This window comes from Syngnathus scovelli, chromosome 7 (genome assembly GCF_024217435.2).
Source record: "Syngnathus scovelli strain Florida chromosome 7, RoL_Ssco_1.2, whole genome shotgun sequence".
In the NCBI taxonomy this organism is placed as follows: domain Eukaryota; kingdom Metazoa; phylum Chordata; class Actinopteri; order Syngnathiformes; family Syngnathidae; genus Syngnathus; species Syngnathus scovelli.
In genome coordinates, this window is record NC_090853.1 from 6,580,080 (window position 1) to 6,593,964 (window position 13,885).

The 13,885-nt window shown below is 41.5% G+C and overlaps 1 protein-coding gene across 1 annotated transcript; it reads right to left on the reverse strand.

Annotated features, from left to right (window-relative positions):
* Positions 1-146: 146 nt before the first annotated feature.
* Positions 147-13,594, reverse strand: pid1 (phosphotyrosine interaction domain containing 1). The gene is made up of 3 exons (XM_049726747.1): positions 13,426-13,594; positions 8,242-8,388; positions 147-2,592 (listed from the first exon to the last, which is right to left on the reverse strand). Exons 1-3 carry the CDS (start codon positions 13,453-13,455, stop codon positions 2,110-2,112), a joined length of 660 nt encoding a protein of 219 aa, XP_049582704.1. The 5' UTR covers positions 13,456-13,594; the 3' UTR covers positions 147-2,109.
* Positions 13,595-13,885: the final 291 nt, after the last annotated feature.

The window sequence follows — 13,885 nt, forward strand, 5'->3', positions numbered from 1 at the left end:
ATCTAACATGGCAGAATATTGGCTTACTCTACAAAGGGAAGTTAAATTGTTTTTGTCATCCTCCACAGCACCACAAAAAAATATGATTAGGAAGGTCAGATGTGCGGTTTGGTGAAAAACAAAAACAAGAAACACCATCACACGAGTGATCTTTGTAAATGCTTTATATGCAACTGTTTCTTGATCTTTGCAGACACTGTATAGAAAACACTTATTTGTCAAACATTTAAAGCAAGTCGGAGCTTTCAAACAGACATGACTAATCTACAGTTTTCTCCCCCTTGAACCTGCACGCATCTCTTCCGAACATTCCGTCTCATCTAACACTGACAAACACACGCTCACACACAAACCACTTAAATCAGGCTCTCCACTTACGATTCACAGTAGGCTTTGTAACACTGTTTCTTTATCGTATGATATTTCTCAGCTTATTTTTTTATTTAAAATATTTATCCACATTTATGCCGTAATATTTGGAAAGTGATACATACATTTTATTTACATGAGCTTATTAAGTGTGAGCCCAATGCAATGTGCATCTACATACAGTATGTAAAATAAGATGTATGGCTGAGTGTGTACGTGCATGTTAGCCTTGCTTGAGTGTGTGTTCTGTTGGAATCCGTAGTGCGGGGACCAACTCCATCAATCCCCTTTGAGAGCCTTTCAGTACTGCTGATGTGTAGCGTTAAACTGACTTGCTGTCACTCCCTATAGCATTGGTGTCAAACTCAAGGCCCGGGGGGCCAGATACGGCCCGCCACATCATTTTATGTGGCCCGCGAAGACAAATTGACTTCATGTGTCAATACTAAAATTGCAAATGATCTTCACTTTTAAAAACTACAGATATTGCTAGCAATGTTTATTACTATTCATCTTTTTAAAGTATTTTCATCAGTTTGTTGTGTAGCTTATACACTATATAATACAAGGCGTTGACAATCATAATGGCCCTCCGAAGTAAACTATGAGCACAATGCGGCCTGTGACAAAAATGAGTTTGACACCCATGCCCTATAGTGTGATAGCATAAAAAAAATCTCTGAGAGCGAGGTGATTGCAGATGGTGTAAAGAAGCATTCATAGTCTTTTGGAATATCCAAACATTCAGGAGATCTGAGCTGTTATCTCCGAAGGCTCGCTGGTGGTGACACTAGTCTTACCGGGGGCCACAGGAGGTGACTGCCCCTTGAAAGCTGTTCACACGGTATCCTTTAAACTCAACTTCATGTTTTTCTACTTTTCACAAGCTCTGCAAGCACTTGTGTAGTGTACACAATCGTCTCTAACCACAGAGAGAAAACAAAATAAGCGGCCATAACACATTCAGCCAGACGTACTAATCAGGTCCTAGACAAAACAAATGTAGATGAAATTGAGGCACATAATCTGGCAGGCACTGTTAAGCCTGAATTTTGGTATGTTTGAAACAAAAATCAGACAAGAATGATTAACGTGTCACAGAAAAGCTCCAGCTACCATCCTGGTCAGAACATGTGAAACATCTACATATGTTGGAATAGATGTTCTACATGTCATAACATACCTAAGTACCATCAAAGTAAATACCTGTAGATGAGGGTGAGCTGAAGAAGGTACCATGAAGATGATATGCTGATATTATGGAGTACCTTTGTAGGCATTGTAACTATTGCGCAAGCACAAAATCAATGCGCTCCACCAGTCTTAGAAACTCTGGATTGGGGCCCAAAATAGCCAGAGGCCTATTTCTGCTGGGTCTCGACATTGTAATAACGGGCTTTCTTGAGATGGAGGCATTGTAGTTTGCGGTTCCATTGATAGAAAAGCTTGAATGACCACAGACAAGTACCTCTACTGGGTGTCGGATGACCCTTGTGAAAAATGGGGATACAAATATCTGGATCAGTGAGGGTGACTTCAGCCACAAAGACCCAGATTGGGGAGTTATATACTGTAAATCTTCAAAGTATTACGATAGCAGTTGAGTTGATTCGTAGCTTCTGCTAATTGTCAGAGTGAAAGTAAAAGGGGAGAATGAGAGAGAGCAGCTAATCTGTCCGTCCTTCCCTTCACCCCGTTGTTTTCTACGAATGGGGATCAGGAGTTTCCATCAGCGTCCGTTCAACCGTCGTCTGGGGTCGAGTCTTCCGGAGTAGAGGAATCCTCGGCGAACTCATCTGAAGAGCCGCTCTTGTGGATGCGCCCGTCGCAGCGCATGCTGTGGAAAGTCTTGCGGAAAGCCTCCATCATGGAGTGCGCTAGCTTCTTAGCCTCGAGCTTGCTCTCACACTCCACGGCGTGGCAGTCCATCTGGAAGGTCAGATCGTCGTTGATTTGCCGGTAGATCCAGGCAAAGACGTTGGGTCGGACACTGTGGTCGGCTGTGCAATATGCGATCCGTGCCACCTGGTAGGTGTCCATGGTTACTGAGGCCTCGCCGTGCCCATCCAGGTGGTGGAGACGAACCTGGAAGGGCCGTATCTCCAGGAGAGAGCTGCCAGGGTTAGCGAGAGCACGATGCTCCACCAGACCGACCACTGCTGACTCTGTGCAGCCAGACAAGAAATTGGTCCCAGAAATAGTCACCTTGCCCAGGTAGGTCACCTGCAGGAAATGACATCACATTGCACTTAACCAATACTGTTTGTTGTACAGCAGTTTAAAAAAACTGTAAACTTGAAGGCTGTTTGTACTCATATCCAAAGAAAAAAAATATTTTTCTCAACAGTGACTGAACCAGCCTCCACACAAAGGAAAACAACACGGCATACTAGGGCGGCGACAGACTGACGAGATTGACATGGATAATTTGTGAAGTTCTTCACACAGTTCTGGATGGGAACTCCGCCAGTCTGAGAAGAGTCCAACAATAATGGCTCACTTGTGCCCTTTTGCTACACTACTCTTTATGGCTTTATAAAAATACACAGAGGAGGAGCTTTGGATGAGCAAAATATACTCAAATAGTTTTCACTCCTGTCTGTGTTTACAGTGGAGGATATTTCTCTGTCAAAGTTTTTTTACATTGACACATTGCTGCACACATTCGGAGGGATGTGCCATTTTATTGCATTATACGATAGAATATTTTAAATGTATACACTGAAAAAAAAACTGCCAGTATTTGTTCTCGCTTCAACAAAAAAAAAGTATTACCAGTACATGTTTGGGACCACCTTCAAAACAAGATGATACAACCCAAGAATCAATCCAAATTAAATATGAATACATGTTAAAAAAATACAAGTCAGACTGACTGTATGACAGAGAGCAGACACCCATGTCTGGTTTTATTCATAACATACTTTCCTGCTTTTACAGTTATGTTTAGTCTGCCACTGCCAGCGCAAAGCCTCTTTTCTCCACCATGATTTTAAATGAATGGGATCTTTCAAGAAAGCATGTATAACAATCCGCTAGTCACTGGGTGTGTGGTTCTGTCAGCCAATGAACGAGCGACAACAGAACAAAAATCTCAGGAAGTATAAAAATTCATGGTGATAGTATTTCACAACTTTGCCATCCCCAAGCCCCAAGTAAAAACATGGATATTTTAGTCGGTTGCTTAATATGATGTTTGGATTATTAATAGCGGTCCGATTTGTGCAGCAAATACGAATGCTTTGGTGTAATGTCTCAAAATTGGTGAAAAACAATCATTTGCCTGATTGAGGGTACTTTAAAGTATTTCAAGGGCGCTTGAAATAACAACGCTGTGCAGCTTTGATGGAGAAATCACGATGAGAGCTCCAAAGATAAAGTGAGCCAAAAACAACTACTCCCCCTACACAAGCCTGGACCAAATCCCTGACATAGCCAACGGTTTCTACTTGAATGTCAAATACCACATGCCGAGGTCTACTTTCCTCAGTCTGTTATTTTGCTATTGAATAATTTGTTTAAATCTCACTCAGATTGCCGGCTTCTGGGTTTTATTTGAGTTTTTCGTTCACAGGGTTGAAGGCCAAACATGCAGCTGGTGTTGTCTCCCCGGACGTTTGGATGCCCCCTTCCCATGGGAAACTCGTTTGTGTCTCAGTTACTGCCTTTGAAATTTGATTCTCTTGATTTGCCGATAAATGTTTCAAATTGAGGCGCAACATACCTTGTAGGTGTGCAAGTTGGATGGAAAGGGAAAAATAACATTCGCATGACTTACTTTTAGTCTAAACTAAGTTTAGGTTGTAGGTTAGGGGACAATATAAGAACTAAACTACATAAGAACGACAGTACCAGTTAGTGACGGGAAAATGAAGCTTCAAATTTACTTCATGAAGCAATTTTATTTTTGAATCCTCGAGATAGCACTATAAGCTCAACATTGGGCTGACTTTCTTAAAAGTCTATCTTTAAACCAACAGTGCCATTTTCAGGAGTCAAAAAATACAACTGGTTCATGAAGCAAATTTGAAGTTTCATTCCCATCACTTATGCCAGGATTACTTTTTAATTGGTAAAAGTAGAGTCTGACCAATTAATCGATGAGCTGATTAAATTCGCCAATTTCTGTGAACCTGTCATTCTAAAGAAAGCAAATCCTGTTAGTATAAAGGGAATACTATATTGAACACATTGTAAAACACTACCATGCACAATATGTCAACACAATGGTTTTGTGGCGAGTGTGTCAGGAAATTTCTGAATAGAAGCAAAACATTCCGTTGAAAACAACAGTCAGGAGTTTGTGTGAGTCAAACCACAAAGTTGCTGGACTGCAGCTTTCATCGCAAATTCAGGCTAAAATTGATCTCCTAAATCCGTCACCGACCAGCACGCATCTGCAGTCCTCCAAGTGATTGAAAGCCAGGCATACATCTTTAAATCATCTCAGAGAGCTACAAAGTCCTTTGTTTCAACTTTCCATGTGTTTCTCCTCTGTTGCTGCCTCTTCTTATAACGTTTCCTACTCTCGCTTTTATTGGTTTCTTCAGTTTACACGTAGCACGTATCGCTTTCATCTCACTTATTCTCACATCCCCTCCACAGTTTTACACTCCCCCAATTAGCTAATTGTTAACATTTCACAATCGTCAGACTTAAGTTCAAATATTGATTCCGTGTGATTTCACGACAGTATAAATACAGAATGAGGGGAGGAGGCCTGCGGTGTTGAAAAGGGGAAGTGTGGGAGAGAAATGGAGCATGCTCAGAAAAACAGGAAAGTCAAGGAAACCAAACAAATGTCACTTTACCATTGCGAGCCTTCCCTTTTGTGTGCGTGTACATGTGCGTCTATCCAGACTACCACCATTTGGTGACATTTTCCATTGTATATGTTAATCATTACATGCAGCACCATTAAATAACAGATCAATCACAGGAAAAATACAGTATCAATCAATCACGATTATGGAAGAAAAAATAAAATCCAGATTATTTTGATTGTGTTTTTGCTGCGACACTACAACCCTGCACATAAAGTTATTACTGCTACGGTATATTGTTACACTTACTATATCGGACTAGAAAGCTTCTAATTTTCACCCACATTTCCAGAGCTCGCGTGAAATCTGAGCAGGAACAAATGTTTATTTAGCAGTAATGAACAAAAGCCATACAAGCAAATTCAGATCCAGGGTAAGAAGGGCAGTGAGTGAAGGCTGTTATTTCAAGATGGGAAGTGAAGATGATGAGTAAATGCAAAGTTTGAGCAACGGATACACAGAGGGAGACAAAGCAAACATCCTCAGTCCTGGGAGCTGGCTGGCTGGTAGGAGGACAGACAGGAACATTTGTGCTTTTTCACTGAAACACTTCGTATGCATGGAAGATGCAGCACTGGGGTACAGCTGTTTCCGTTATCAATGGAGAAGGAACAGAGGAAATTATGGAGTGGGGGGGAAAGGTGAAGCGTGGGAAGCCACGAAGAGATATCCGACCCTGAAGAGAGGATTGGAAACAGCAAAGGAGAGAAAAGGGGTCGGATGGGGAAGGGGAGGGGAGAGATTTTGAAGAACCCATGCATAGGATCGGGTCTGGGAGCAAGTATGAAGGATGTTTCGGTAATTTCCTGCTCATTGGCCGAAGAAAAAAAAAAAACTCCTGTCCATGAACGTGGCACAGCATTGCTAGAATTGCAGTGACCACATACCAGGGCCAAATTGACAAGTGTATACTGTTTAAGCAACCTTAGGTAAACTACTAACTGATTATCTTAACAGAAAATTGGCACCAGCAGAGGATGTAGAGGTCAAAAAAACAAATGTTGCAGTGTCACAGACTGAGGCTATCTTGACATTTTCCCTCAGAAGGCCCCGGTGTTTGAATCCCCCTACATGACTGGGAATCCACGGCTTGGGAATGAATGCAGCATTCCTGAGGAGGTTGTTAACATTCCTCAAAACTTATTGAATCAGCACAGCACAGCTGGCTCCACTTGCCAAGGCATGCAAAGATAGATGAGCGATGGGTGTGCGTGCACGAGTGTGCTATGCGTTGCTTTAAGTCTATATGTAATGATGATGTCAAGTGTTTTTTTTTTGTTTTTTTTTGTGTGTCTTTTTAGAATAAAATATACGATTTCCACCACTGGACTTGTGCGTGCTCCATTGAATTAATTGACGGGTTATTTTTGTGTGGTGCTGGCGTGATGTCACACTATTTACACGATGTATCGGACACAGCTATCACATCTGGTCTACACATGGTGCAAACAAAAACCAGATCAGGATTGAACATTTTCAACAAACTTTCTCATGAAAGAACTCAACCTGCCATTGAAGATTTTTCCTTGACACAGTGACACGGATACAGTTGTTTAAAGAAATGTAATTTTTTTGGGATATGCGCAAGAGACTGAGAAATAGTGCAAGACCCAAATTCAAGACGGGAGTTAACTGCAAAATGATGATGAACAAATCAAACTGGTCTCGAAGTTGATCTCTGGCTGTACCTCTGGTATGGGTGCAAATTGAAAAGTAGCACAGTGTCTCATTGGATGTGAAGTGCTTTAACATCAGCAAACCAGCCAAGGAAATGAGAGGTGGCCTTTCATCCATGCTAGCTGTTAGCTTTGGCAGTATGTCAGCAGTCCTCAGCCAGCCTTTCTGTTTGCAAACTGAGACTGCGAGCTCAAAGGGGAACCAAGAGAAGGAGGAGGATGAAGGAAGCAGAAGAGAGAATATAAAACACTGCAAGGATAATAAATGGTGTCATATTGTACTGTTGCATATAAAAGTCAGCAGGGCGGATGGCGGGGAGAGCAAAGCCGCTATTGTTTTGTCCGTTTTCTCTCGTTACAGCGTTGAGGCAAAAAATGTCTGGAAGTGGAGACATTCTGGCAGACGGGCAGACAGATATACAGACAGCTAGTGAGTCAAACAGGATGTTACACCTGCCAGCAGACGGAAGGTGGCGAGGAAGGCCGGTTCACATTTTAGGAGGTTTCGCAAACAGATGGGAGAGATTACTTTTATGTGGCTGGTGCTCTGCTAAATAGTGGTAGTGGTATCCACGGCAACGTGGCTTGGCTTCCTTTACAACGCTGCTGGAAAGTGCAGTGAGCTCAGAGGCTACAAGTGCATGTTGGGATTCACACCAGGAAGAGAGGGCGATCAAGTCCAGCTATGTTCAGCCTTCACCAAGGCGACGTATCAATATTTATCTTCTTTCATGGCACTGAGAGCCAACACTGCGATACAATGTGCCCACTACTATGCCTTTGCATCAACAAATTGAATTGCTGAGCCATAAAACGACTGCAAATCAAACGCATCCCTTAATTTTGGCATCGTTGTCGCATTACGTCAGTGGATGATAGCGACTTTGCACACTTGTGCTGACGTGAAGCGCTGAGCCATAATTTCACTTGCTGACAAAAACAGTAAGGCTGAAAATCAGTGGTTGCCAAATTATAGACCAAGGCGATCCAATAAAATGAGCGTTGTCATGCAGATGAAGAATAATGAATGTCTGAAGTCCATCACTGAGCATTAAAAGTCACAGTCTGTGAATGTAAGCCATGTGTGTGCCAATCGAGGGCTTTTATACCAACTTTCACTTCACGTCCACATACGAATCTAAGGAAGTTTGAGATTCTGTTGTTGCGAATCAGTCACATGTTTGAGCACTGCAAGAATTCCAAAATTAAAGCATCTTAATTATCAGACTGTAATAGCCACGTACAGTGGCGGGTTAGGTAAAGCACGTTGTGGGAATGAATAGAACTTGTGTGTCCGGTCGTAATACTATTATAGAATTAGCATTCATGGGAAAGACTGGATTTGAGGATTTTAAGGATTTATGTGATTTTACCTTATATCCAGCTTGGGTTTTGTTCTTTGTAAGTGGTGTGGTTGAGCAAAGTTCAATGGCCTCGGGCTCGTGGAAGATCACCGTGGGCAACGGTTCCTTTCTCAGCGTCAGCACATTCAACTTGGTCTTCAGCATGCTCTGAAAGTGCTGAGGAGGGAGAGGAGAAAGGTTAGGTTATTTACACATTTTCAGTCTGGACGAGACAAGTGTTTGCTTCTCGACTTGATTCCAAATAAACATAAGCTTCATAACACAGTCGAGCCAGTTGCTGGCTAAAAACTTGACATTTCCCAGTGTCCCCTGTACAATATTAGCAGAGGGAGGCTTTTTTGGAACAAGAAAAACAGATAAACAGGCAAGATGCCCTTTTCTGGTACAACATTTCGTGTTTCCTGACGCCAGACCCAATCAAATGGCTCAGGTCTAAACAAGTACTACAATAAATTAGATGACAAATGTTCAATGTCTAAGCCAAAACAGCTCGCTCACTAGTTAGATTTCTTTCAGCATCCTCAAAACAAATATCGTAATGTCGTAATGTATTGATACAAAACAGAAAAAGGGTGCAAGGAGCAGATGAAAAATAAAAAGGAGAAAAAAGTTGACAGAGTTGTGAAAGTAAAGCCACATGTGTGTAAACGCTTGCTGACCTCCGCGTCAGCACTTTACAGCTCCCTGACAGTGGCTCGCATTCCTGCGGTCGGGCCGGGCACCGAGTAAAGGGAGGAGATGGTTGGCTGCCCTTTACCTGGAGCAAAAGGCATGAGTGGAGAGGGCCACTCTGAATTGGAGTCATGGTATTTTAAACTCTATTTCTCATGTCCCCACAGTTTCCTCATCGAGTGATGACAGTCGATTCTATTTCGGGATTTAGACTTGGAGACGGTGGCAGACTCCATCGTCAGACCAGCGCAGGACTGGTTGCGAGACAAGGGTCCCGTCTGCACGCTACAATACTCAATGGCTGGCGTCACAAGGAAACCTCAGAAACCTCAGCCAAGATTAGCAAACACAAAAGCTCTGTTTTGAGATTTACATTTCAGCAACTCTTGTGTAATCTGAATTAGTTTCAGGTGCCTAATCCACACTGATCAAAGTGGCACTGGAAAATGAAAATCTGATCCCTACACACTATCTGATTACGCCACACTGGAGATTCTTGAGAAATTTAATGGGAGGAGCTTAGAAAATATTTAGCAATTCTGCAAGTGGAGTGGAACTTTCTGAGTTGTCTCTGGTCCCTTAATCGTACAAAAATTAATAACTCAGCTGTTGTGTGTTTGGGGAATGTATGACTTAAGGGATTTCACACCGACTAAATGAATTTTTGGAACTATCCATCCATCCATTTTCTGAACCACTTATACTCAGGAGGGTCGCGGGTCTGCCGAAGCCTATCCCAGCTGTCTTAGGAATATAAAATATTAATTTAGGCTTTGAAGTGCCAAATAATGCGCACTTTCAAACAATTCAGTGACATTTTTTTTCTGACAGTCAAATCCAACAGTCAACAATATATGTGTTTAAAAGACATCTAATAAAGGAATACATACAATTCAATTAAGTAATTCAAATGTTAACACAAAGTAGTAAGACAGGAGATGACTAAGCGAAAATGCATGCACTGAAAGTTTTTGACATTCTTAAAGGAAAGAGCAGTCTTTGGAGAGCGTCTCCTTCGACCTCCTGCAGTGATGATTTTAACAGGTAACAGATGGTAAGTTTATCTTTTATCCCCCTACGGGAACAGTACGGGAAAGAGTTCTTCAAGGTTGTAAGCCACCTAGGCTAAAAATTACTGAGTATGCTGTGATTACTGCAACAAACACATTTTACTGAAACTAGTGGTTCCATGTCTCCAAATATAAAAATATAAGATGATCTGGTTCATGTTTTTAGCTTGGGCACCACATGAGTAGCCCGTGTGCCCGTTCCAAAAAACTGTTGACCAGTGATGACGTATTGTGGCTGTCTAGAAATGTTTATTTGAGGACAGGTGGTGAAAAAAAAGAGTTACTTATATTCAGAGAAATACAATATCACCATTTAACCATTTAACAATGAGAAAAGAAGATCGCACATAACAAGAGGACCATCTTGCACTGGTTAAAGTTTCCTCCTTGGAGTTTTGTTCTCTTTGCAAATGTTATGTTGTGCCACACAATATTAAAGGCGTGCTAAACAAAATCTTTAACTGAAGCTTCTTTATGATTCATCATCATGTGGAGAGAATTAGAGATGGATTACTGGCAGTGACAGATGCTTTGCCAATGGCCCAATGTGAAAATGTTTTTCTTTATAGGGAAATTGCAGATGCGTGTCTATAGTTGCATTCTGTTTTATTTTTGAAATTGCTTTCATCGTGACTACAACGGCCACAAAATGATGGGCGAATAAAAAGGACGAAGCAGACACAAATGCAAACACGAGTGACAAGGGGGAAGTAGTCATCGATTCCTGACAAGTCAGGTCTACGTGTTTTCTTTAGCAAAGGCCTGTTTGTCAAGTGACACACATAGTTAAGTGTCAAAACGTGAAAACCGAAGCTAAAGAAAGAGCTGCTGACACAGGAAAAGACATACTTGCTCGCCACAGGGATTTTCAAAAAAGAACATTGTCTGTGTGTTTTTATGTGTTTGACTCAGAGAGCACCAGTTAGCGGAAGGATGATAAAGATTTTTTTAGACAGAAATAGAACTGAGGGATATGCAAAAGATTAATAAACATGCTGACTTGAATTTATGCTTTAAGAGAAACTCTTGCCACAACCTGTATCTGCTCACCCCCGGCTGCCGCCATCTATCTCTTCTCCTTGCCTAAACATGAGACACTTATGCAGCAAGACAGCAGGTGTTGCCATGGCAACAGAGGAGCAAAGACAGCCAGAATATGGATGTATGCCATCGCAGATGAAAATGGGGTGGAAAAAAAAAGAAGACAACAATAAATGCAACAAAATCAAGATCCCATGCAGAAATGCCCATCAACCCTGACTCAACTGAGGCGAAAGATATCAATGTAAAAAGGGACGTCGCTATGGTTACACTGCAGGCGAGAGCCTGCTGCTGCACTTACCGTAGTTATAATGCACTTCTAATGGCTCTTCCCTTCGTTTGATGCTGATCATTAGAAAAATAACGTTGTATTTATCACTGCCACTTTTCTATGGGCATGTTTTAGACTAGCTGTCACAATGAATGAAGTACCATAGCTCCTCAAATAGGAAAAATTGGAAGAGACTTTTTCAAAAAATGCTATGAATCCATTTGGAAATAACAATTACTGAGACCTGCAACTTTCAATAGCATTAATCTTAGCCAGTTAAAACAAACACCACAGTGTGAGAAGGTGCAACACGTAAAATATCCCACAATGGGTTGATTAGAAAAATGTGGTTTTTTTTTTCATAAATGCAATAATCCATTTTGTTTTTGTTTTTCATTTTGACCACAGAGGTTATTTGCCAAACCACTTGATCAAAACACATTGCACAATCATACAGTCAAGTCACAATCATTTTAGTAAGTGCTAACTAAAACCATTTCCTGCTCAAATTGAGTAAGTAAAAAAGAAAAGAGCAGGGCAATATCTTGACATGCTATGGCGTTGTGTGGAAATGTGGCCTTTATTTTATTCTATGTGCCAGGGAATGAATTGGTGTCCAGAATTTGTGGAATGGGAGGCCAGCTATATGGTAGGTCACTTTCGCATTTTACATTTTGAAAACAAAACAGCAACGCATTCGGATTTCAAAACACTCAAAATCATTTTTCCCCATCAAAATAAATGCACATGCAAATCAGCCATACCAGCTCCTTGCGGTGTGTGCACCCTGGACACCAGGGGCAGTATAATGACAAAGAGAAACACATAAAGAAGAGTTTCACAATTGAGTTGTACTCAAATAGCCATTCTTTAAAGGGATAAAACACTATTTGTTATTCCGTCTTTGGTGTGTATTATGTGTTAGCATTAAGCTACCAGAAAAGAGATGCGGGTTAAAAAAAAAATCAATAGAACTTTATTGGTATTTTGACCTTTTTTACTACTATTTTTGTGTGCATAGATGCTCAAAATGAAAATAATTGTGATTGGAATATGGGATTTAAAACAAAATTTTCATTTTCTTAAACACGCAGAAATGGTGAAATCTGCTTAAGATTTTTTTTTTTTTTAGTACTGTAGTAAGACTATTGAATTGCATTTAAAATAGGTTCAGACAGTCCCTTTAAAACTATTATTTCATCTTAAACATGACGCACATTTGGCGAGGAGTGAAGTTATAAAACTTTATCCATCGGATGATGGTTCCATAATGCGGTTGCTAGGCGACGTATGTCTCGCTGGTTGTGTAACCACATCGGGCGCTTATTCATAAATTTAAGAGGATGTGGGGAGGTATGCGTAATGGCGTAATGGTGTGATTTACAGTGCAGCTAACCGCGGAATCTTAAAAAAAAAAAAAAAAAAAAAAAGCGGAAGTCTTAATAATTCCTCATTCTATCTTATTGACGTCTGGGCAGATGAGAGGATTGTGCAAGTTCACTTGGCAGCCATGCAGTCCACAAGCAGGCGCACATCTGGAGAGCATTATGTCTGCAGGAGATTCGAAGAAAAGCCCCCCGCTTATCAAACTACGTGTCATTAACGAGCATTTTGACATTTACAAACAGGCACCTCGCTGCTATTTCACACTGGAATAGAAAAACAAACCAAACATCCTGGCGTTTTCAAGGTGGAAGGCCCGTGTTTGCACACTTGAGGTTGACGTTCATTTGAAGGAAAAAATGTGAACCGGTGTCACTATTTTAAGCATTCATGAAATGTTTGTATTGGGGGGGTATAAAACATTCACTGTGGGCTGTCGTGGATAAGATAGACGCACACTAGCTGCACAGTGAGTAGCTGCACGTAAACGTATCACCAAATACAAAGACGTAGAAGCGGCGAGTGGGGAAAATGACAAGTTCGTTATTTTGGACTCGTTTAAAGGATGGCTGCAGGTACTTATTCGTACATTGATTAATTTAAAACATCTGTAGCAAGTCAAAGTGCAGCAAGTCTCTCCAGCAGTAGGATACCAACGTGCACACATCACGGCTGGAATGTAAAAAGACAGCTCAATCTTGATTTTTACGGCTCCTCCGTCGACAGTAAACGCAATCACCGGCCATTGTGTCCTACCTGCAATCGCTCCGACGCTGGTTGCCACATATTAGCGGTATGAACGGGTCTCCGTCTGGACGACAGCTTGTACTCTGGTCGTAGTCCGGTTCACATCTGTTCGCTTTTGCAGTTCGCCTCTCTGCCCTCCTTCAGCCTGGACCAGTCGGCGACCAACGCTGGATTGCTCCGCCTGGCGACAGTTACTTCTATCACCAGGAGATGTCGCTCGTCGCTCGTGTGTGGTGTTACCCATTAGTGCTGCGTTCACAGACTTTCGAAAATTCCGCAATCAAGCTGGATATCAGTGTTCCTTTACTATTATTTCTTCTGTTCATTTTGTGGATGCAGAAAAAGGCAACTCAAAAATCAGGACCACATACGATGATTGAATCTTCTTGATATCTCGCCGAGTCACACAAAAGGCCAATCACAAGGCCTCTTACTGATAATAAACCAAGCTCAAACCAGCCTGCAACAA

What these genes read in the sequence shown, in the direction of transcription:
- pid1 (XM_049726747.1), bottom strand. Translation starts at nt 13,455, where the DNA reads ATGTGGCAACCAGCGTCGGAGCGATTGCAG. An exon ending in CAGCGTCGGAGCGATTGCAG is followed by an intron (nt 8,389 to 13,425) that starts GTAGGACACAAT and finishes CTCCCTCCTCAG; the next exon opens with CACTTTCAGAGCATGCTGAA. An exon ending in AAACCCAAGCTGGATATAAG is followed by an intron (nt 2,593 to 8,241) that starts GTAAAATCACAT and finishes CATTTCCTGCAG; the next exon opens with GTGACCTACCTGGGCAAGGT.